Source organism: Budorcas taxicolor, chromosome 11, assembly GCF_023091745.1.
Source record: "Budorcas taxicolor isolate Tak-1 chromosome 11, Takin1.1, whole genome shotgun sequence".
Lineage (NCBI taxonomy): Eukaryota > Metazoa > Chordata > Mammalia > Artiodactyla > Bovidae > Budorcas > Budorcas taxicolor.
The window spans coordinates 17,689,521-17,714,635 of record NC_068920.1 but is presented as its reverse complement, the minus strand read 5'-3'; the positions used below and the strand labels follow the sequence as shown (position 1 = coordinate 17,714,635).

Sequence of the window (25,115 nt, the reverse complement as noted above, 5' to 3'; positions counted from 1 at the left end):
CCCCTCGCAGCACCGCCCGCGCGCAGCGTCTCGCGGCGGCCCGGCCCGCCCGCAGGGAAACAGCCGCGAGAGCAGCGGCCGCGGCGGCCGGCACCGCGCTCTCACCCCCCGCCCCGCCTCGCTGCGGCCTCGGCGCCTTGTTCCGGGCCCGCGCTCCGGCTAACGTTCTCTCGGGGGCCCGGGGCCCGCCGCTCACCCACTGCCCCGGCTGCGAGCCCCCCAACCGTCGCGCTCGCTCCGTCTGGGCGCGCGGCCGGCCGCCTGCTTCCGGGGCGGGCGGACTGGGCGCCTGGTCCCGGCGGCCGCCGCCACAGCGCCCCCGGGAAGCCGAGGAGGAAGGAGAGAGGAGGCGGAGGCGGCCGCAGGCTGAGTCGCGGCCGGGATGTCCGGGCAGCCGCCGCCGCCGCCGCCGCCACAACAACAGCAGCAGCAGCAGCTCCCGCCGCCCCCGCCGGCGGCTGCGGCCCCGGTGCCCGGAGTCCTGCCGGCGCCCCCGGCCGTCAGCGCCGGCTCGTCTCCCGCCGGCTCGCCCGGCGGCGGCGGCGGCGGCGGCGGCGCGGGCGGCGGCTTGGGGGCCGCGGCGGCCGCCCTGCTCCTGCACCCGCCGCCGCCGCCGCCGCCGCCGCCGCCCCCGGCCACCGCGGCCCCGCCGCCGCCGCCGCCCCCGCCGCCGCCGCCGCCAGCTTCGGCGGCCGCCCCCGGCGGCGCGCCCCCCGCTCCCCCGGGCCTCTCCGCGGGCCCCGGCCCGGCCGGAGGCGCCCCGGCCCCGGCCCCGGCGTCAGGCGGCAGCGCCGCGGCGCCTTTCCCGCACGGGGACTCGGCCCTGAACGAGCAGGAGAAGGAGCTGCAGCGACGGCTGAAGCGCCTCTACCCTGCCGTGGACGAGCAGGAGACGCCGCTGCCGCGGTCCTGGAGCCCAAAGGACAAGTTCAGCTACATCGGCCTGTCTCAGAACAACCTGCGGGTGCATTACAAAGGTGCGGGGCGTGCGGCGTGCGCAGGGAGCCGGGGCCCGCGGCCCGCCCGCTGCTCCGGGGCCGGGCTCGGGGTCCACGGGGGGCGATCGCGGGATGGGGTGGTGAGGGTTAAGGCTCCCTGCGTGTAGAGTGGGAGCTGGTAATCCCAGGCCGGGAGCAGGACACCTCGGGGGAATCCAGGATGACAGGACGTAACTCGCTTTCTGATTGCCTTTTGAGATAAATCGTCGGGCCGAGATAGAGGAAATCTGTGGGTTCTCAGTTGGGTTTACATTGTTCTCCAGGTGGTGGTGGGTCAGGCGCTCTCCTCTTACGTGGGGGGCGGCGGGAGGAATGGGAAGAGAGGCAAGATTCTGGGGTATTAATTTCTAATGAAGGGAGAGCAGGGATGTATACGGGGGGAGGAGTGATCCGTGGTGGGGTTTGCCACAAATTAGGCCAGAGCTTGTCTAGGGGGTACGACAAAAGGACCGGCGACCAAAGTTTGTCGTCCGTGTTATCTCCGTAAAAGCAACTGGAGGGTGAGAGAGGTTGAAACCTCAGGAAGACGTGTTGTCTTGGGGAAGCAGAAACGTACCACTACCGATTGGAAATGCCCTATATTTGTTGTTGGCGTTACGTAAAGTCTCGTGGAAAACAGGAATTTGTTTTTTTTTTTTTTTTTAAAAACCACGGTTTTTAGTGTTTTAAATAAAATTGGCTTCTGTTTTCCACCTGCAGTTTAAAGAAAAAAAGGCCTTAGGCTATTGCTCTTGTGTCCCTCCTCCCCTCACCTATCTCTCCTATGTAAAACAAAGCTTTAAGCAGATTAATTGTATATAAAATTATTAATTGCCATGGGAATTTTTGAAATGTAGCCCAAATTAATAGCATGCATCAAGTTTACATGTCTGGGGAGGGGGAGGGAATCAATCCATTATATCAGTCAATCTGAAAACCCATTTTTTTAGGCCCCAAACCTGCTGCTTTTACATTCAAAGCAGTCTCATTTTTGATTGGCTTCAAAGGGACGGTCTTACTCAGATCCTAGTGACATGGACATAGAGGGTATAAACAACCATTGTGGTTAAATTCTTAAAAGTTTACTGGACTGAAATTTGAGAAGAACCTTGATAAATAAGTTACTATTTAATCAGAAAGGAGAATAGCCACAGAAATCTTCCAAATGATTTGGCAGCAAAGAATATGCACAAAAATAGGCCTTGCTGAATATTTCTTCCTTTTATCCATAGATCCAGAGAACTTTCAATTTTAAATGCTATGGCTCTTGGTCTGAGTGACTGAAAATTTCAAAATATCAGACCTTTGTTTTTTTTATGTTAGGATATTTTGTTAATACCCTCCTCTGAAGGCTGTTACTTAATTTTGTGTTTTGTGTGAACAGTGCTCTAATGAAGTGTTCACTTCTGATCAGACCACCAGAATGCTTTTTGTTAGACTCGACAGAACTTGAAATTTTATGGTTGATAGTTAGCTTATAAAATCAGAGACAGAAGTTACAGGGTATTATTGAACAAAGAATTCTAGCTTTCTGAATCCTGCCATCGTTTGTGATTTTAGGCATATTACCAGATAGGGCCTCAGTTTCTTCCTCTGAGTGATGAGAGAGTTGAACTAGGTGGTTGGTTGGTAAGGAAATTTCCAGCTCTGAATTTCCATGGTATCTGAGATTTGTGATTATAGTTTATTTAGCACTGTAACATGCCTTGACTAGTTTTACTAACTCCTTTGACATAAAATTGTTGATTTGGGTCAGGGAAAAGTACAGCTTATGTGAAATTGGTTGGAGTTTGGAATATTTATGACACTGCTGTCTCAATTATTTTTCCTGTTGGCCTCTTTATTACTCTGTTGTGTAATACTAAGATTCACTTTCTGGAAACCACTGTTTTGTAAACATAAACCATTATTTTTGGAAAAAAAGATTTTGCTGTTTGTCATCCTTTGCTCCCCCTTTCTCTTTCTCTCCTTTGTCTCTCCCTCCCCCCTTGTCACAAGTACAGGCCCCCCCCATGCCCTATGATTTTAATGTGTGCATGTGTGTTTTTCCTCTTGTTTTTCTGTGTGCTTCTGAGTGGACCACGCGAGAAGTTACTTACTGGGCATCTGAGCAAAGGAGAGGTGTCATAGGCAGTGGTAATCAAACTTCAAGGCACAAAATAACATTGAAAACTACTGTTCATAAAGTATTTTTTGCATGCTGTAAAATTTCAGAAGATTGAAGGTAATTATTTTCCAGAATGGTGAGGATTTTCCCTGCCTTTGAAAAAGAGATTTCTTTTGCTCTGAATGTATTCTGGTTTGAAGATGTAGTTCTTCTCAATAGGAATTAACTCTTTTTGGAAGCTGTGGGGTTCCTTAAGTGTTTGAGGGAATTGATGTTAAACAATGCCAGCCATGCAGACAAAGTTGATTAGATTGCAGGGGAATTGGGTGTGTTTACTCTGTTAAAATTTTTAAAAAGACTTCTTGCTTAGCAGTCATACACCAACTGTTGAAATCCTTAAACATGGCCCCTTTTATTTTTAAAATTCTTGTTAGCTTTGAATAAATACAAATATGACAAGTTTAGACTTAGTTATAATGATACATTTATTCCTGTTTAAAGCATTTTAACAAATACGACAGTAAGTTTGACTGTTCTGGATGTTTCGGTTGCAGGTTGGAGTTTTGTATTTGTGACGTTACCACAGTCTGGATACTTTGCAAAGCTTTCAGCTACATACACCAAGAGCACGTTACTGGTTTTGAATAGGGTGGTAGAGCTCTCCTTTAAGACTCGAGGAAGTGGGGGCACCTGGAGGCACAGCTCCCCCACCACAGGCAGGCCAGGAATGGAAACTCACGTTCGCAGACTCTGAGCTTACTGTTCTTCAGAGTGTATGAGACGTAATTGTCTCAACTAGATAAAATCCAGTGATCACATTTAGAACTTTCTGGAGAACAGTTGACTTTGAAGAATAGTTGATGTTGAAAGTACTCCCTCTGGGGAAAGTGCTGCCTGGAGCACACTAATGCCGTGGAAAAGTCCAGATACCCGGATTATACTGATTTAGGGCAGCTTAGAAGAAATGTGAAAGTTGGGAATGATAGGAAGAAGTAAACAGTGAGTCTCACCTTCTAATTGAAGCATTATTAACAGTAACCAAATAGGTTGAACTTTTGGTATGCCCAACTCCCCTCCCACTCAGTATTACCAGTCATTAGACGATTAACACTTACTAAATTTAATTGCCTATCAATTTCTTGCACTTTAGGTAGAACAAATATCTCAACACATATTTGCTTGCATACCAATACAAATGTCTTTTGAGATTTATGGGAGGTGATACAGAAAATGTTCTTTAAAAATCAAGGAATTTAAAAACAGTTTTTCCACACACACAAAAACTTTTTTGCCAAAATTTTGCTTTAAGAATGCTAGTTGAGAGGACTTCCCTTTCCAATGCAGAGTTGGATCCCTAATCTGGGAGCTAAGATCCCAGATGCCTCAGGGCCAAAAAGCCAAAACATAAAACAGAAGCAACATTGTAACAAATTCAATGAAGACTTTAAAAATGGTCCACATCAAAGAACATGTTTTTTTTTTTTTAAGGAGTACTTGTTGATAACTGCAAGAATTAAGTGATTCTAATAATCATATGATTTTTTTTTTGTAATGATGATTTCTTAAGCAATTGATGTATATAGTGCTTGCTGTGGAGAAGGAAATGGCAACCCACTCCAGTACTCTTGCCTGGAAAATCCCATGGATGGAGGAGCCTGGTGGGCTGCAGTCCATGGGGTCACTAAGAGTCAGACATGACTGAAGTGACTTAGCAGCAGCAGCAGCAGCAGCAGTGCTTGCTGTGTTTAGTCCGAGTCATGTCCGACTCTTTTGCGACCCCATGGACTGTAGCCCACCAGGTTTCTCTGTCCACAAGATTTCCGAGGCAAGAATATGGAGTGGATTGTCATTTTGTTCTCCAGAACTACCCAACCCAGAGATTGAACCCACATCTCCTGTATTGCAGGCAGATTCTTTACCACCGACCCACCTGGGAAGCCCAACTGTCTATCTATTTAGCAAGCTTTTAGTGAGTATTTACTTTGTGCCAGGTTCTGACCATTTAAAGGTGAGTAAGACACTGTCTTTGAATTCAAAGCGCTCAAAGGACTTTGTGCAGTATATATAGTGGGGAGGTGTGTTACCGAGTGCTGAGGAAGATGGGAGGGGTGTCCACTGCAGGCTGCGTGGGCAGGGGTGAAGCTGGTGGATGAGGGACAGCCTCTTGAAGGGGATGAGGCCAATGGTCAGTCTTAAAAGATGGATATGATACAGGGGAGGAGGAGGGGCTGGACATTACAAGGGAAAAGGCATAAACAACAGTGTAGAGGCGAGAATGATTCTAAATGTTTGGATCTGCAAGCAATATGAGGTTGTTGGAATGTAAGTGTGTGACAAGGAACAGCTGGGAAAAGATCCAGCAGGGCCTTACAGAATATTTCATTGAGCTTGGATCTTATTCTGTAGGAGATGAAGAATCATCAGAGGATTTTAAATAGGAAGGGACTGGCTCATTTTCATCTTTGTCAGATTACACAGCTAATTGGAAGATGGATTCAGGGGCCATAAGACTGGAAGTAGCAGACTCATTCAGAAGGCTGTTGCATACATAGAAGAAATAAGGACCTGAATCGGTTGGTCAGTGTTGGGTGTAGAGAAAAAAAGACATATCTGTGATCTGTATTGAAGTCACCCTGACAGGATATGATGGATTGATTAAAAAAAAGAAATCAAGGCCAATGCTGGGTGTCTAGCCCTGTTAGTTTTTTGCAGTGAATCGTGGTGTAAATGATGATGGCAGGGAAGTATTACAGTATATTTAGAGATAAGTAAAAATGTGAATCTCAGCTATGTGCTCTGACTTCGTGTAATCCAGAAGAAGGCAAAGAAATAGCATTAAAAGAACAGCCAGTGGTCTTCTGGAGTCAGGGAGGTGCAGTGTCAGCGCACAGCTGGAGCTCGTGATTTTCCCCTTGATTGTGATGTTAAGGTGACTCAGCGACAGTGCTGGTTTCTGGTTGTTTTCTTCTCTTCCCTACTAGCTGGTTTATCCTTTTTCCTATTTTAAATTCCCAAGAGCCTTTTCAGATTGTCCTAGCTAATGGCCATCATTCTCAGCTGGACAGATCTTTTCATTATATGCTGTGGTGCAAACTGGTGGCCTTCTCGTGGGTGCTGGTCTGTGTTGAGTCAGCTGTAGGGGTGTGATGGTTGTTACGAGATGTCCTCCTGGCACAAGGGGAGTGTGGCCCCCCTTGTTTCAGTAGGGACAGCGTGGGGGCCAGTTTCTCCTTGGAAGGGCTGGCACGTACCACCATGGACGGGATCCTGGGGGAGAGGTCGAGGTCATGACTGACTTGGGACTCACCGCTAGCTGGTGGTTGAAACTCAAGTGTCTGAGAGAGAAAGTAAAGTGAGAAGAGCAGTGGGCCGAAGATGGAATCCTGAGCCAAGAGCAACATTGAAGGCTGGAGGGAGCCCAAGGAGAAGTAGTTAAGAGGCACCTGCACAGAGGGGAGGGTTGTGTCACAGTAGCTGAGCAGAGAAGTGGAGTGTCAGAAATGAGGAAGTGAACTTTAGCGTCAAAGGCAACAGACAGGTTTAGTGAAATAGGCACAGGAAAGTTTCCACTGGATTTGGAAGTTAGATCACTGTGACCTTAGGCAGAGCAGTGTGAATTGGGTGACGGGGGCAGAAATCAGGGTAAATAGAAGGGACCAAGCAGAAAGTATGGTGAATACAAATTATTCTCGAGGAATGTAGACGAGGAAAGAGATTAGGCAGTACCTGGAGGGGAATGGAGGATAGGGCCGATTTTTTGTTTTTTCTTTGTTGTGGCTGATATTGTGGCTCACTGATATCTGAAAATCAGCTTCTAACATCAGCATATACGATGAAAATCCACATAATTAAAATTATCCCTAAGAGTCTTTTGGACAGTATTGTGTCATTTCTAAGTAGGTCTCATTTTAATCTGGTTGTGGGTATAAAACTGAAGTGACGTAAGTTAGGTTACAGTATGATGTTAGTGCTAGGTATGGAGTCCCAGTAAATGCCTACAGGATTTAACGTGTTTTAACAAAAAAGATAAATAGTAATGATACCTGGTTTTATTACCCTAAAGTTAGGGGGAAAGTTCGTAATACTCACCACCAACCCCAGTGCATCACTGACAATGGCTTATAACACAGAGGCATATAGTTTTATGAAACGTGTATGTATTTGGGGGACACTGTGCCCTTATAGCTTGAAGGGAAGGAGAGTAAAGAGGAGAAAGATGAAAATATGAGCTTGGGAGGCTGGCAGAGTAAGGACGTGGAGGGAGGAAAGTAGTTCAGAAGCGGAAGATGCTTGGCCTTGAAGAAGGGAGAAATACGCACTGGCCCTTCGATAATAGTGAAAGAGGCCACCAGTTAGCAGTAAGGGAGCGGAGAGAAGGACATAACCGTGTATAATGATGGAGTCCCATTTAAGTCCCGTCTTGTGAGACAGGAGGCGAGGCAGTTTGCTCACTGAATTCAGATAGAGGACTTAGAGCCTAAAGTGAACGGTGAGGGTGTGAGCCATGTCCCTCATTCTGAAGATGTCTGTGTGGTGTGGATATCGGTGGGGGTCCCTGCTGACGTTATTTGTTCACAGAGGTGACTGTTTGCAAGGTGTTTGGACGTGTATTTGGCAAAGGCCAGCTGCCCGGTGCAGGAGTGGGGAAGATGGCTTGTAATGTTGATTTAGGCTGTGGTTTTGCTGCCTGTGATGGAAGGGTAGGCATATGAGGAAAATCAAGGCATTTGAGCGCTTTAAAATAATTACCACGTATATCGTCCTGGAAGAGGAAAAACAAACAAGAAAGAGTTCAGTGAGCTGAAGTTCCCTGGATTTTGAAGTGCAGAAGTGAGTTCTTTAGGAAGGGGAGAGGATAGGAGGGTGTGTCCTGGGGAAGACGTCGACCTTGCTGCTGTAATGCCAGAATTGAGTTGCTGGGAAAACCTCATGTTTTCCACAGAGTCGCACACTAAAAGTAACAGGGCTTTTGGGGAAAATAGGGCTGGGGCAGACCACTTAAAACCTGTGGAACTTTATAATCAGAGCACTACAGAAATAACAGTTCTAATAAAATACAAGCCTGGTTAAATTCCCACTCCCGTGTGTGCCTGATAGCACAGGCTGCTGATCCCTCCTAGCGTTCAACCCGCAGGCTTGGTCTTCCCTGTTAGCGATGTAACTTTCTGTTTAATCAGAAGCAGGCATCTGGGGGTTTCCTTGGTGGCTCAGTGGTAAGGAATCTGCCTGCCAATGCAGGAGACAGGGGTGCGATCCCTGATCCGGGAAGACCCCACGCGCCTTGAAGTAACTAAGCCTGTGCGCTGCGACTACGGAGCCTGTGCTCCGGAGCCCGGGAGCTGCGTCTACTGGAGGCGGAATGCTCTGGAGCCTGTGCGCAGCAGCAAGAGAAGCCACTGCGGTGGGAGACCCTCACACTGCCGTGAGGAGTGGCCCCCCGCTCTCCGCAGCTGGGGAAAGCCTGCGCAGCAGTGCGGACCCGGCACAGCCGAAAATAAATACATAATAAATAAAATCAGTATTATTTTTAAGGTGAACCTTAATACATGCATTCCCCCCAGACTTTAAACGTTTTCTTTTGTATTGGGCTATAGCCAATTGACAATGTTGTGATAGTTTCAGGTGACTAGCAAAGGGACTCAGCCATCCATACACATGTATCCATTCTCTCCCACACCCCCCTCCCGTCCAGGCTGGCAGATAAAAGTTGAGCAGAGTTCCACGTGCTGTATAGGAGGTTCTTGCTGGTTATCCATTTTAAGTATAGCAGTGTGTACAGGAGCTTCCCAAAGTCCCTTACTCTCCCAACCCCCATGCTGCAACCGTAAAAGTTTGTTTTCTGAGTCTTTCTGTTTTGTAAGTAAGTTCATTTGTATCATTTCTTTTTAGATTCCACATGTAAGGGATGCCAGTCAGTGTTTCTCCTCTGTTTGACTTACTTCGCTTGGTATGACGCTCTTTGTCCAACCATGCTGCTGCAATGGGATTGTTTCATTCTTTTTAATGGCAGAGGAATACTCCATCGTATATCTGTTCCACGTCGTCTTTATCCTTTTGTCTGTCGCTGGACGTTTAGGTTGCTTCCGTGTCTTGGCTGTTGTAAACAGTGCTGCAGTGAATATTGGGGTGCGTGTTTTTCTTTTGGATCATGTTTTTCTCCAGATACATGCCCCTGAGTAGGATTGCAGGTCAAATGGTAGCTCTATTTAAGGAGCTTCCATGTTATTCTCCATAGTGGCGATACCAATTTACATTCCCACCAATAGTTGCAGGAGGGTTCCCTTCTCTCCACACCCTCTCCAGCATTTTTTATTTGGGGCTTTTTTGATGATAGCCATTCTGAGCAGTGTGAAGTGATGTCTCATTGTCGTTTTGGTTTAGTACATATTTTTAAAAAATTACTTGGGAGGAAGGTTGGGGGATCCCAGGATAGAATGTGAAATGTAACAAAGCAATCTAGCTATATTGCAAATATATGAAACAGTCTCAGGAAAGGAGGGAAAAGGTGCTGACCTGAATAAACAAGTTACTGGAAATCAGTGGAGTCTGTAAAACTAAAAAAGGTAAATGAAAGTAGATAAGCGCCAAATTCTTGTTGATAAGCTGTACCTCAGGGGGGTATGGGTTAACAGTTCTGATACTATTATCCACGTAAACTGGAATTCAACGATTAATCAATGGATGGTGGACAGTGGGAGCTAGGTTTCTCAGCGTTGAAGTGGTTGGAGTGATCGATGTGGTCATGGATTAGAGTTGGTTGCTTAGTTTAATATTTACACAGATAGTTACATAAAAAGTATGGATGTGTATAGTAAAGTGGAAGTGTTAGTGTCCGACTCTGTGACTCTATGGACTGTAGCCCACCAGGCTCCTCGGTTCATGGGGTTCTCCAGGCAAGGATACCAGGGCGGTTGCCATTTCCTTCCTCAGGGAGTCTTCCCAACCCAGGGATCGAACCCATGTCTCGTGTCTGCCGCGTTGGCAGGTGGATTCTTTACAGCTGTGCCTGGGAAGCCCAGCAATGAGCATACCTGGTACCTAGATCTTGGATTCTACTGCCATTTGTCTGTAAAAGGAGCCAGGGCTCCTTAGAGAAATGACTGACTCTGGGACTGCGGCAGGAAATAAGCCAGATGAGCTCCCAGCATCTTGCATTGCCAGAAAGGAACAAACAAGAACAAAACACAAATGGAGGTGTATCAGAGTGCCAGAGCAGCCAACTGAAGAAGCGCCCCGTGGCTGAATGGGGCTTAGCGGAGCAGCAGAGGACATGAGCTGGCCTTGAACTGTGACCCGAAGTGTAAAATAAGCAGGCGTGAGATGCATGAATCCAGGCGGATATAAACAGAGAAGGAGTACTGTGGCACTTTTGGTCTGTGCTGCTGTCGAATTTTTCCCAGATGGCTTGATATGGTGGTTAGTATAGCAGTTTCTGAAGCCACCAAACACCAGGGACAATAGGAATACACTTCTGGAGGAATCCCAGCTCTTTTGATTTACGGGCCTTTTGTATATTGCTAAAATTTTCCCTTTAATTCATTAATGTACTGGGAAAAGCTGTTATGAACTGAATGACTTCTTTATTATGCTGACATCATTCCCATATTTATCAAGTGCATGTGAGCTAATTTGTATTCAAGAAATGTGTTTAGTAGCAAGACAGACTTTATTAGAATTTAATATTTCTGCCGTGGAGTAGTTTCAGGTGATGTCTGAATCCAGAGCATGGCTCCAGGAAGAATGGTCAAAATTAGAGTGGAAGTCCATGGAGAAAAGAGAGGTCCAGGAGTTGAAATGCAGAAACAATAAAATAATCACGTATGAGTGTTACGTGTGTGAATGTTGTATGGAGGGCCTATAAACAAGGTTAGACTGAGTCAGAGAGATTAGAGAAAGAACAGTTGAGGAAGTAAAGCTTGAGCTGAGATAGAAAGGCTGAGAAGGAAGGGCACCGCTCTGCAGCTCGAGGGAGTTGTGTGGGCACCGCCTGGCCTGGCCAGCGTGGCTGGAGCTGAAAGGAAGAGGTGGGAAACGCAGAGGGAGGGAGAGGTCAGACAGGGTTTTCAGGAAGTTTATCTTTTTCTTGGCTGGAAGGGGAGGACGTTAGTTGTGCTGAAGGCTAGTGGTACAAGGAAGACTAGGTATGTTTTCAGAACGGCACTTAGCTGCTCTTTGGAGAGTGGCGGGTTCTAGGCGTGGGGGCTTTATTCAGAACGGTCCAGTTAAATGCAGTCAGCAGATGGTGTGCAAGGGAGAAACTGACCTTGCTAGCCTTAGAATCCTGAAGCAACACATGTATTTTCTTCTTGAACCATCTAGAAAACACTTAATCTTGAAGACTGTGGTTTTTAAAATGTGCACTTCGGTAGTGTGAGGTTGTACTTTGGTCACCACAAAATTTAAGGTAATATACTTCCTGCCGACAAATGTTATTAGAAATAGGCCCTATGATATTACTAGTCTCACCTAAAAATAGTATGCATCCGTTTAATCTTACATCTCGCCTTTCTCCTGGATCTTTACCTTTTAAAGTTAATTTTAAAATGAAGCAAATCCTTTTCACCGTTACAGAATTTTTCTATAGTGTCTTGGTAAAACATAATGAATATACTAGTCTTAGAGATTTAAGATTGTATAATTCTTTACAGTTATTTTTGCACAGTAGTAAAATGTAGGGGATTTTAATTCAGACATGGATTTAATGCATGATTCTACCAATTCGGGGCAAGTTACATTACCTCTGTAAGAATTTCTTCATTTTTAAAAATGAGATTGCTGCTGCTGCTAAGTTGCTTCAGTCGTGTCCGACTCTGTGCGACCCCATAGACGGCAGCCCTAAATTATACCTATTTCACAGATGTTGAATGAGAAAAATCTATACAAAAGCACCTAATGCTTTGAGAGATTGTTTATGCTCAAATATTAGTTTTCTTTTTCTTTTCTCATAGAAGTAGCTTAAATAGGAGGTGGGAGTACTTCTGAAGTGATCCCAGAATGCCATGGTAACTAAATCCTTCCTGTGAGTTCAGAGCTCGCTCTGGATCAGGCTTCTTGAATTAAAATCCCAGCACAGGTCTTGGTTTGGGACTCTCACTCAGCAGTGAGACCTGAGTTTCTTCCTTTGGCTTCCTCAAGTGTGAAATGGTAATAAGTAGTACCTACTTCATGGGTTGTTTTGAATATGAAATGAGCTAATAAACACAGTGCTTTTATTTGCTTATTCACCATTTTCAAAATTGAAGTACAGTTCATTTACATTGTGTGTGTGTGTTAGATGCGCAGCATGTAATTCAGTTATACATTCATATAAATTTTTTAGATTCTTTTCCATTGTAAGCTATTACAAGATATTGAATATAGTTCTCTATGCTATGTGATAGGTCCTTGTTTATCTGTTTGATGTATGGTAGTGTGTATATGTTAATCTCAAACTCCTAATACATCTACCCCAGCCCCATCCCTTTTGGTAACTGTAAGTTTGTTTTCTATGTCAATACAGTGCTTTTAGAATGGTGCCTTTCACGTAGTATTAAATATATGTCATCTATTGTCACATACTGTTATTAAGTATAGTTTCAGATTCCCTTATTGAGCACGCCTCTTCAGAAAAGCCAAAACTAAAATAAAGGCTGGTTGATTTAGGACTCCTGGGTTAATTGGGGTTTTCCTTAGATTTATTTTTAGCTGTCTAAATTCTAAAAAAGCTTTTTCTTTACATGACCTTTTCCCAGGCAGCTCAATTATTTGAACATAATTTTACTGTGGAAGATGTTTTGCTGAAACGATAATTTATAAAATTTCAGTTTTTAAAAAGTGATTAGCATATCATTCTTGAGATTTGTGCTGTTATATTTTTCTTCCACTTAGCTCAGTGTAAATATTACCTACTTACGTTAAAGCATTTTTATCAGCATCTGTACATTGCCACTTCCATTGTTATCTTCCTAGCTAAGTTGATCACCTCTCAGTTGTCCCCTGGGCTGAAAACTTGTGTCCATAATATGTATACTTCAGACACCTATGAATGGTTGTAGACTAGAGTGGCTGAGTTCATTCTGTTTCTTTTAGGCCATGTGACCATGTGCTAATTTGCACTGCAAGTGTACACTGAACTGTTTCATGATAGGATGTGCATTGATAATTTGACAGAGCATATGGTAAGAAAAGATACGATCTCATTGATGTGTGATGGTTATTGTATAGCCAATATAATTTTTGACTTAAAAGAGAGGTTTAATTTTAAAACATGTTAAATTTAAGAAGTGGAATTCTGCTACCCACGAAGGTAGTGGTATAGTCTGACTGGAAGATTGATGACTGTACTGGGTGAAGCATATCTAACTGGAACACCTGAGTAATGACTTAGAGCTTTATTTCTCATCAGCCCTTTTGGGGATTGTGGGGCTTGTCTCATTCACTCTGAGTCCTTTCTGACATGCTGCTTCAGCTTCTGTCTTTATTCTCCTGGTGGTTTTATGGGCATATTTGGGCATATTTTCTCTTGCTCACATGGGTTTGTTCACAACGCTAGCTTTCAAGATAATTGTGTCTTGGGTGATAGACATAGTGGGGAATGTGATACTAGTGAATAAAATTCTCTGCGATTAGATTGAGGAAAATCTGATATGTAAAAGTTTAAAAGCTGTTGTCTGGTTTTGTCAGCAATAGTATGGCTTATTCATTTCCTTTCTTAGAAAAGAAAAGACAGCTGGAGGGCCGACAGGCTTCTCGGTGGGCCGTGATGGGCCACAGAGCTCTTATGGATCAGCCTCTGTATAGAATTAATGATCAAAGTATGTCAAAGAACGGCTTTGTAAATTCTTAAAGTAAGAAGGCTGTTTCACCAATTCAATCTAATTGTATAAAAAATAGTCAGTGATAGAGATGCTTCTGGTTTAAAAAGGTCATTTGGCAAAAATGTGTTGTTTAGGAATTTTACAAATTACATGCAAATTTAGATCTAATAAAATGAATCTCATTCTCATCATGTTCTTAAAGTGTATCCTTTTGTCTCTTAAAAATATTGTCTACCTTAAAATATTTTATTTAATTTGCAAAAAGGATTACTGGGTTCAACGTGCTTATTAGATTCGGAAATTTCACTCAAACTAGTAACTGTGTGAAGAGTTCCATGTTTAACTTGTGCTATTTTGCATATTGGATTAATTGTGAGAAGTGTGTTACTAAATCTTTGAGTATTTGTACTGATGAGAGTAGAAATGTATATATCATTCAAAAGCTGTGTTCATTCCTGAGTTCAGATTTTCATTTGAATATCTGTCTTGATCGTCTTTCTTCCTGTTCCTCATGCAGGTCATGGCAAAACCCCAAAAGATGCGGCATCAGTTCGTGCCACGCATCCAATACCAGCAGCCTGTGGGATTTATTATTTTGAAGTAAAAATTGTCAGTAAGGGAAGAGATGGGTAAGTGTAAATTTTGGTGGGAAAAATTTGTTTATGGATAATTATTTTTGTTTTCATTCATAACCGTTTATGATATAATTGGGAAATTGGAATTTTTGGGAAAATTTTGATAATTGAAAGAGTGGAATCTGAATATTCTAGTATAGCAGGTTTTATCTGGTTCTGCTTAAATACTCGTTGAAGTTAACACTTGAGTTGATAAAATTACCAGATTTTTCTGGTAGGTTTCTTGTTAAAACAGAGAATTGGAATAAAACAATAGAGAGATAATGACTTATTTTCCGTGCCTTTCTTCCACTGCCATTTTCTGAATTCCACTAGAAGTTAAATGCTCTCAAAGATAGTTAACCAAAACCAAAAGTTGATTCACAGATATTTTATAGGATTGGAGACTCAGAATTTTAGGTTTAGGTCAGGGAATGTATATTAGTACACTCTCAGCTGTTTGCAAGGATTAGGATATAGTTTACTACTACTACTACTACTAAGTCGCTTCAGTCGTGTCTGACTCTGCGACCCCATAAACGGCAGCCCACCAGGCTCCCCCGTCCCTGGGATTCTCCAGGCAAGAACACTGGAGTGGGTTGCCATTTCCTTCTCCAACGCATGAAAGTGAAAATTGAAAGTGAAGTTACTCAGTCGTGTCCAACTCTTAGCGACCCCATGGACTGCAGCCCACCAGGCTCCTCCATCCATGGGATTTTCCAGGCAAGAGTACTGGAGTGGGGTGCCATTGCCTTCCAGTTGACAACTTCGTGTAGCTGCTGGAACTAACTTTTGTATCATTGCTTTTCAATTTGGGATCAGTGATGTGTGGTGTGTACACAGCAGAGTACACACCTATGATGTATACACACAGTATACACACCACTCTTTGTGTGTATACACATCAGAGTCACTTACGGGACTAATAAAAATATAGTAGTTTGGGTCTTACCCCCAGAGTTCCTTAATCAGTATTTTCAGGTGTAGACCTTGGACATGATGGACATTTTGAGGACACTCCACAGGGAATTTCGGTGCATACCTCTCTCTGAATGAGAGCTGATTATATAGACTCATTGGATCGGTCCTGTGGTATTTCCTGATAAATTCATTGTGGTATCAGAGATCCTTTAAAGCATCTCTAGAGTTGTTTGTCCAGTTCCCAAGGTGAGGTTACTAAAATGTGTAACTACCTGTATTTGAAGTGAATCATTTCACCCCTTTTAGTGCTTCTTATGGGTTTAATTGACTAAATAAGTGTGTTCAGTAGATTATTTTTCTTACTTTATTTGCTGAACACTATCTACGTCAGCAATATGGAAAGTACAAAATGAAGCCTTGGATTCCACAGTAACTTTTTCACTGCTTCAGTTTTCCCAGGGTGATCAGGCCAAAGATAAAATCAGAGAAGCCAAGAGTTAAGTGGCTGAGAGACCCCAGAGTGAAGTGGCACCTAACTGGAACCGTTTCTAGTTCTGCCGCACACTCACCCAGCTCCTTTATACTTCAGATTCCATCATTAGCTCCATAAGGCTGGCGTTGCTCAGGATAATTCCCAGAATTCTCTTTACCTTTAATTTTACATACTCTGCATGAGCTTGACCTTACATTTTCATGGCTGCCGGTACCCTGACGAGTCTCGAATCTGAAACTGCATCTCAGGATATTCCCTTGAGCTCTGGACCAGGTGTTTGTATTTGAATGTCCCATAGGCATTTAAATTTAGCTTATTTAAAATCCTTTTCTCAACCGTAGCCTGGCTCATGGTTTCACTATTGCTAGAAACTTGCAAATTTCCTGCCTTTAACTTTCTCTGTCCACGTCTACAGTCTCTGCCCATCAGGTGTCGGTCATTTGTGCCCTGAGTGACTGAGCCTCCCAGGTGCTCCCTGTTTTGCTCTCACTCCAGTCTATAACTGTTGTCCATCTTCCACCTGATACAGAACTGAAGTGTCGGTCCTTCTCTTAAGATTATTTAATACACTGGTTACTTTGAGAATAAAATCTAAAACTTCTTCGCAGGATCCTTCACGATGTATGACTAATGCCTTGCCGATTTGTTTAGTCTCATCTTTTTGTGGCCAGAATTTCTTTCATTTTTTAAAACTAGGTGTATTTTACATGTAGTAAATCTTGAACTGTTTTAGCGTGCAGGTCTGTGAGTTTTGACAGATGTGTACAGCCTTGTAACCATCACCACAATCAATATATGAAACATTTCCATCACCCACCAATACCCAGATTCCTCCATATCCCTTTTCAGGCAACCTTTGCCCATCTCCAGCCCCTGGCAACCACTGATTTGTTTTCTTCCTTTATAGTTTGCTGTTTCTAGGATGGTATATACATGGAGTCATGTAGTGTAAAGAGTATAGTAGCCTTTTAAGCCCCGCATCTTTCACTTAGTATAATGCATGTGAAAGTCATCCCTGCTGTTGTATGTATTGGTAGATCAGTTCTTGTTATCACTGGTTGTGTGGAGGAACCAACCACAGTGTCCTTACTCACTCTTCAGTTGAAGGACATCAGATTATTTCCAGTTTTTTTGGCAACTAGGAATATAGCCGCTAGAAACATTTATGTATAGGTTTTTGCATAAACATGAGTTTTCACTTAACTTGGGTAAATACACAGGAATGGGATGGCTGGGTCGTTCATTCGTTAAGTGTCTTTCTAACTTAAAAAAAAAAAAGTTGACTTTTTAACTGCCGAGCTGTTTTGCAGTGTGGCTGTGCTGGCTTCCATTCCCACCAGCAGCGTGTGGGGTCCCGGGGGCCATGCCTCCGCAGAAGCCCTTGGTATTGTCAGGGTCGTTTTGTTTGTCTGTCTTTAATTTGCTACCATTCTAATAGATACCTACTGGTTTCTTGTGATTTTAACTGACATTTCCCTAATGCCCAATGATGCTGAAGAATCATTAATTCTCATCTGTCCTGTTTTTTTTTTAAACAAACTTAATAATTCTTTCATTTTAATTTTAAATTAGTTTCTTGCCAACAGCTATGGACATGGTTAAGAAAAGATGTAGCAGATACACTTAAGGACACTGCACTGGCGAGCACAGTTGAATGGAGTGCTTCTTAGGGCAAGTCTCATTTTAGCCTTCACCCTGATTAAATTTAAGGTCCTTATTTCTCCTCTCTTTCCTGTGCTGGAGGGCCTCAGAGTGAGGCACCCAGTTACTCTCCATTCCCACTTGCCTGCCAGCGTGGGCTTGGAGGGGCAAGCCCCAGAAGACAGAGAGGAGGCTGTTGAACAGAGCCAAGCCAATATAAAGTGACCCGACAGGAGAGGGATGGGACACACTGGAGGTTAGAAAATGTTACCTAACCAAACTGGGGTCCACCTGCCCAGCACCCAGCGGTGCCAGTCTTCTGACACCGGGGTGTGGTGAAGAGCAGTGTTTAGTTCGAGCACAAAGCCAGGAGGATGGGCGGCTTACACTCCAAGACCCAAACTCCCCAGTGGCTTCCGGGGAGGTTTTCTAAAGGCAGCATTAGAGGTGAGGGCTGCAGGGTGTATGCTCAACCTGTGGGCTTTCCTCAGGTGTGGTGAGATAACAGGGTGATGCTTTGGGAATCTTAATCATCAGCCTTCTGGTTCCAGCCTGTCCAGGGTCAGCACATAGTCACCATCCACCTCCTGGGAGGGGTGGGGGGTCTCAGTTGCCTCAGAACACCTCAGAGATACTCGTCAGATTGTTACGTGCATCCCTTGAGGGAGACTGGGGCTCTGTTTTGTCACTGAACTAGCAAGCTGTCATTACTTTTTCTGAATGACCGCTTTTCATTTGTTTCTGCATTCCCTCACGTCCCTAGTTAGTAACTGCTTGAATCTGCTCTTCGGAACTCAGGAAACATGGAAGGGCTTTCGTGCCCGGGAAGGCCTCACAGGGACCTCCTGGGTTTCAGTCTCCCTTTTTCTGATACGTCTCATTCTGGAGGGGAAGAGGGGTGAGAACAGAAAGGGAATCAAGTTTTGGATAGAGCGGTTAACCGTCAACCTGGCAAGAAATTAAAAAATGAATTTCTCTTGTCCCTTTCCCCATTTGCCAAGCTTATTAGCTAACTTAATACTCTTCCAGTCCTGGTTGACAGGTACTTTTTTTTTTGGTGGCACTTTCTCCTTCCCGAAAAAAGATCGTGCCTTTATCATGCTTCCTTCCCTTTGAGGGCAGACAAATTACAGTGCCTATACTGCTGTGATTGTCACTTACTGATCCAAGGATAAGGGACTGTTTTATATTTCTGTATTCCAGGGCTTTATTTTTTAGCTGGCCCTGATATGAATGAACAAATGGATAGATGGGAAACAGTACCTACCGCCTGTATGTTCTTGGCGAAAACCATTGTTTTTTTTGGTCTGATTTTGTTTATTTCTGGTAATCTTTTTTAGTGCAGTTTTAGGTCCAACCCAATGCTTTTGGAAGCGAAGAACAAACAGTTCATTTTTGGAACAAAAGCAAGTCATGTACCTTATTTTGGCCAAGTAAGGTCAAGTGGGCCTTAGAAAGCATCACTATGAACAAAGCTAGTGGAGTTGATGGAATTCCAGTTGAGCTCTTTCAAATCCTGAAAGAGGATGCTGTGAAAGTGCTGCATTCAATATGCCAGCAAATTTGGAAAACTCAGCAGTGGCCACAGGACTGGAAAAGGTCAGTTTTCATTCCAATCCCAAAGAAAGGCAATGCCAAAGAATACTCAAACTACCGCACAATTGCACTCATCTCACATGCTAGTAAAGTAGTGCTTAAAATTCTCCAAGCCAGGCTTCAGCAATATGTGAACCGTAATCTTCCAGATGTTCAAGCTGGTTTTAGAAAAGGCAGAGGAACCAGAGATCAAATTACCAGCATCCGCTGGATCATGGAAAAAGCAAGAGAGTTCCAGAAAAACATCTATTTCTGCTTTATTAACTATGCCAAAGCCTTTGACTGTGTGGATCACATTAAACTGTGGAAAATTCTGAAAGAGATGGGAATACCAGACCACCTGACCTGCCTCTTGAGAAACCTATATGCAGGTCAGGAAGCAACAGTTAGAACTGGACATGGGACAACAGACTGGTTCCAAATCGGGAAAGGAGTACATCAAGGCTGTATATTGTCACCCTGCTTATTTAACTTACATGCAGAGTACATCATGAGAAACACTGGACTGGAAGAAACACAAGCTGGAATCAAGATTGCCAGGAGAAATATCAGTAACCTCAGATATGCAGGTGACACCACCCTTACGGCAGAAAGTGAAGAGGAACTAAAAAGCCTCTTGAGAGTGAAAGAAGAGAGTGAAAACGTTGGCTTAAAGCTCAACATTCAGAAAACGAAGATCATGGCATCTGGTCCCATCACTTCATGGGAAATAGATGGGGAAACAGTGGAAACAGTGTCAGACTATATTTTTGGGGGCTCCAAAATCACTGCAGATGGTGACTACAGCCGTGAAATTAAATGACGCTTAGTCCTTGAAAGAAAAGGTATGACCAACCTAGATAGCATATTCAAAAGCAGAGACATTACTTTGCCAACAAATGTCCGTCTAGTCAAGGGTATGGTTTTTCCAGTGGTCATGTATGGATGTGAGAGTTGGACTGTGAAGAAAGCCGAGCACTGAAGAATTGATGCATTTGAACTGTGGTGTTGGAGAAGACTCTTGAGAGTCCCTTGGGCTGCAGGGATATCCAACCAGTCCATTCTAAAGGAGATCAGCCCTTTGGAAGGACTGATGCTAAAGCTGAAACTCCAGTACTTTGGCCACCTCATGGGAAGAGTTGACTCACTGGAAAAGACTCTGATGCTGGGAGGGATTAGGGGCAGGAGGAGAAGGGGATGACAGAGGATGAGATGGCTGGATGGCATCACCGACTCGATGGATGTGAGTTTGAGTGAACTCCGGGAGATGGTGATGGACAGGGAGGCCTAGCGTGGTGCGATTCATAGTGTGGCAAAGAGTCGGACACGACTGAGCAACTGAACTGAACTGAAGGTCTTTCTGGAGGTACATTGAACTGTTATCAAGAGATACAAGAATTCCTTCCTAAAATCCTAACATTGTTGTGAAGATTTAACCAGAAAGAGCTGCTGTTAGTTTTCTTTGATTTGCAGTGATATATGTTCATCTGAGAGTTTATTATATTTAATTTAAAATTGAATTTTTTTAAAGCAATGTGTTTATCCAAGGTAAATAAGTATTTGGATCCAAGATGGCAGTTTTCTTAAGAGAAATTGTCATTGTAGGAGGCTTTAATAAAGTGGCAGGAGTTGGGTATGAATTGCTCTTCAGTTTATTTGTAAAGTGCATGATTTCTAGGTTGCCTTGGAAAATTAGGAATATGACTGTGATGATTATTACTTGTATTTCTTCATTCCATAAGAAGTGAGGCTTGAAGGAAGCTCCTCTTGTTGAATAAAACAATATGTTTTGCTTCCTGCCTTGGATTTTCATTTATTTTCAATTTCATTTAAGTGTGTGTTTTCATTTAAATGTAATTTTTTTGTATGTTCAGCAAAATAAGCTTACTTTATTAGGACAGAATCACCAGTCTAGATTTTTTAATTTAAAAATGAATTTCTAACACACTTTGCAACCAGAAAATTAAGTCTCATTATCTGCATAAAATCAGTTTTTAGGAGACATATTTAAAGGGTATATATTTACTTTATGTTCTTGTTAATTCTTATTGATAGTCAGGATGAATTTCTAATAGACTTTGTCTCATGAATGTACTTTCAGTTCAGGAATTTCATTCAGGTTTTAAATTATGCATACTAATAGAGGCAGTGGAGATAAAGTTAATTATAAATGTGAGAGATAATAAAATTTTTATTTGGAAATTTTTAGAATAATTTATTGTGAGTGTGATATTTTTAGCTCTTCAAACAAAATATTGATGCCATTCTGCCAGTGTGATTCAGGAGAAATCAGCAAGTAATCCAGTCTCTGTTCTGTTCCTAGATTCTGCTGATAATAAAATGTAGTCTTCAGAACATTCCTTCTATGCTTCCTGACTTTTCTGGATAATTTCCTGGGGGAATAGAAAAGAAATCAAAGGTCTTTTCCCCCACCTAGCCTTAAAAAGTCTTTCCTTCTAGTTTCTGTTGGTGATAGCAGTGAAGGGAAACACAGACGGAAATCAAATGAGCAATATATTTATTAACATAGTGAATTTAATGAACTGAACAAGAGTGATATATGGTGTACCAGGCACTCTCAGCAACTGAGTGAGTTTAAATAAGAACTTATTTGTTTCTGCCTTCTCCCTAGATTCTAGTAGAGAACCAGGCAGCAGCAGCCCAGTAACTGCATTAAGTGAGCCGAATGTGGATTCTTGTTCTCAAGGAATACAGAGTTCAGTATATGGAGGGGACAGTGGTGCAGGGCAGGGAGCAGGTATGTGCAAATAACTCTAGGTGAAGACATACTAAGTGCGTAAAGAATGAGCGACTGTATGGGAAAACTGAGGAGATGATGATTCTAGCTCCAGGAAACAGATTTATAAGGGAAATAGTATTTGATAGGCCTTAGAAAATGAGTTAGAATTTGAGACACCTTGTTGGGGAAGAATATTCCAGACTGTGCCAAGTGGGAGGAATGGAACCGTCTGGTGTCTTTGGCTGAGGTACCTGACCCAGTACTGGTGGCGACTTGAGGGCTTATAGTGAAGAGTTTACAGAAGTATGAGCGGAGTTGCAATCGGATCTTGGAGAGCCTTGATGATAGTTCTGTGGGCGGATACTCTGTAGGCAGAAGAGGGCCTTCAGTCTTCTTGAATCAGGCAGTGATATTTTATCTGTTTAGAAAAACAGTACCGGGTGGGGAGGGGATACAGTGTGGAAAAGAGCCAGAGACGGGAGTGAGGCTCTGAGGGTGTTGCCTAGGATTGAATTGTGATAGAGGTTAAAAAGAAGAGAGGAAGAAGAGGTAGTTCCCCCTGTTGGGCACCTCTTACGTACCAGCTACTATGCTAGGAACCCAGGGTTTACAAGGATGTGTTGGCTGAGACTGGGTCCCTGCCTTCCAGATGTGTGTCGGTAAGATGAGAAGTGAGCATGGCAACACATTATGACATGTATAATAATAGCTGTATGGACAAAGTAGAGAAGTGTGGTGGAGAAAGTGACCAGCTCTGTTGGAAGATGGGGTGGCAATCAGGGAAGCCTCTAGAAAGTGCATGTAGTTATGGAAGAGGAAGAAAGCCGAACACAAGTCTCTCTCACTTCCCTGTCCTTCAGCCACCTGCTCACCCTCCTTAGACCGGTTTCCTAGGAATCCCTCTAGAGTTCGTCCCTGAGCAGAGTTTTCAAAGACAAATAGCTGCTTTAGAAGCTGATTTAGTTACTTTTGCTAAAATACAGTGAAGTACTTTGGGATTAGAAAAATGGAGATTTGGATATTGGCTCTGCCACTAATTGGGGCTTCCCTGGTGGCTCAGACAGTAAAGAATGCCCGCAATGTGGGAGGCCTGGGTTCGATCCCTGGGTAGGAAAGATCCCGTGGAGGAGGGCATGGCAACCCACTCCAGTATTCTGGCCTGGAGAATCCCATGGACAGAGGAGCCTGCTGGGACTGGGACCCCATAGTTAATGGGGGTACAGAGAGTTGGATTTGACTGAGCGACTACATCAGTTTCACTTTTCTGCTACTTACTAGTTCTGTGTCCTTATACTTTTTGACAAACTTTTTTTTTCCCTTTTCTGTAAAATGGAAACAGTGCCAACCTCATATGGTTGTAAATAGTTCAGGTAAAGCAGCTATTGCAGTGCCTGCTGCAAATCCTTGATGCTGCTGTTGCCGATGGAGAAAGAGAAACGCAAAGGTTTGTGGCAGGAATGTGTCTAGGGTTTATCATGAAGGGACCTCTAATGGATAATCTCTACCTATTAGGTGCTAGTTTTAATCGGGAATGATAACAATTGGATTTGCATGTTGGGACGGTTACTCTGTTACAGAAAAGAGAGGTCTGAGAGACACAAGAGGACCAGTTGGGCCATTATGATTTTGAATTGGCTTAATCTGTGTAGTGGAGTTAGTGACAAAAATAGATGGATTTGTTAGCTCTTTAGGACTTGAAAGAAAACAAAGAGGCTTGATTAGGAAGTGGGAATAGTAAGGGTAGCTGTTAAAAAGCAAAGAATGAAGGGTGGTGACTGGGACAGTCAATTAGATAGATGGTGCTGTGACTGAACATAATAAAGAATACTGGAGGGAAGTGGAGCTTTGAAATTGCAGATAATGGGAACAGTGTGAGACATCCAGATGATGAATTAATAGTACGGCTTTGACTAAAAATAAATGGGATTTAGGAGAGAGAAAAGCTGTCAGTGGATTTTAGAGTCCTCAGAATGTAAGTTGTTGAAGCCATGAGGATTGATATGATCGTCCAAGTATGTGGCGTAAAAAAGAGGCCAGAGGATGGACATCTGAAACACCTCATTTATAGGAAATGTAGAAGAGTGTTCATAGCTAAGACTTCTGAGCAGGGATGGTCAGAGTCAGAAGGAAGGTTGTGAAGAGTCCTGGGTGTTAGAAGCCAGGGAGGTCAGCTAAAAGGAGAACTGAAGTGTCTGCTGGTTGGTCACTGGGGAGGTGGCTAATCCTTGTTCTAGCAAATTCCTCAAAGTTGGGGTGAGAGGGAGTGCAGTGTGTTAGAGAGTTAAGAGTATGGGACGGAGTTAATGGAGCTGCCTAGCTGTGTGGCTGTTATGGGAAATAGTCATTTTCTGTCCCTTCAGAAAAATAGGAAGAAAATTACATCTTGGACCAATTCTATTAATGACTCAACTCGTTCCCTTCCAGCGTTTATACGCGCTCTTATCACGCAGCTCTACTCTCCCCTAAACAGTTTTATAGCCTACTTTTATTGTTGAGTCACTTGCTGTGTATTTTTTAACCTGCTTACAGGTGTAAGCCTTTTGCTTTAAGATTAAAAGCTTTGGTCATCTTTCTTCTTTTCACTTTATTTTTTTCCTGCAGTATCATCTATTGTATGTGTATTAAGGCCCATCCATAGCTGTTCTCCTCTTGTTATTTAAGTTGTTTCTCTAATTTTTTGCTGTTCTAAAAAATGTTTTGGATTTGCGTAGTCACGTTAAATGATTTTTTTTTTCAATCTTTCTTAGGAAAGATTTCTTGAAGTAGAATTAATGTATCAAAAGAAGGAGTATGCACACATTTAGATACATGATGCAATGGCCAAATTACTCTCTAGAAAAATGAGTTCAACTTCTGCTTGGGCAGGAGAAGCTTGGTCATATATGTAAATTAAGGAGAGGGAGTCACCGGGGAATCCAAGGCAAGTTGAGGAAACAAGCTCCTTTACTGACAGAGTGGGGTCGAGGGGTTAAATATAAGTTAGGAATGTGGGCTGGAATATGCAGTTGATTAGAAGAGAAACATCTCTGCTTTGGGGAGCCTGTCTTGACAGCCTTTGCACCTCCAAACTAGGTTAGACTCCTTTTATCTGCTTTCATAGCACCTCTCCCCGTCATAGCATTTCATCATATTCATAATTATTTATGTAAGATCTGTCTTCCTTGTTAGAGTGTGAGCTCCACTAGAGCACAGACTTTTGTCTTCTTTACAACTTAATCTCTGTTGTCCCACTCATAGTTACTTAGTAAATA

At 43.4% G+C, this 25,115-nt stretch overlaps 1 protein-coding gene across 1 annotated transcript in view; it reads left to right on the top strand.

Moving 5' to 3' along the window:
• The first annotated feature begins 382 nt into the window (after positions 1-382).
• The window catches only part of RANBP9 (RAN binding protein 9), a 71,482-nt gene continuing 46,749 nt past the window's right edge, over positions 383-25,115 (top strand). Inside the window, exons 1-2 of the mRNA XM_052648468.1 lie at positions 383-977; positions 14,398-14,509. Coding sequence (XP_052504428.1) covers positions 383-977; positions 14,398-14,509 — 707 coding nt within the window. The remainder of the gene's footprint in view (positions 978-14,397; positions 14,510-25,115) is intronic.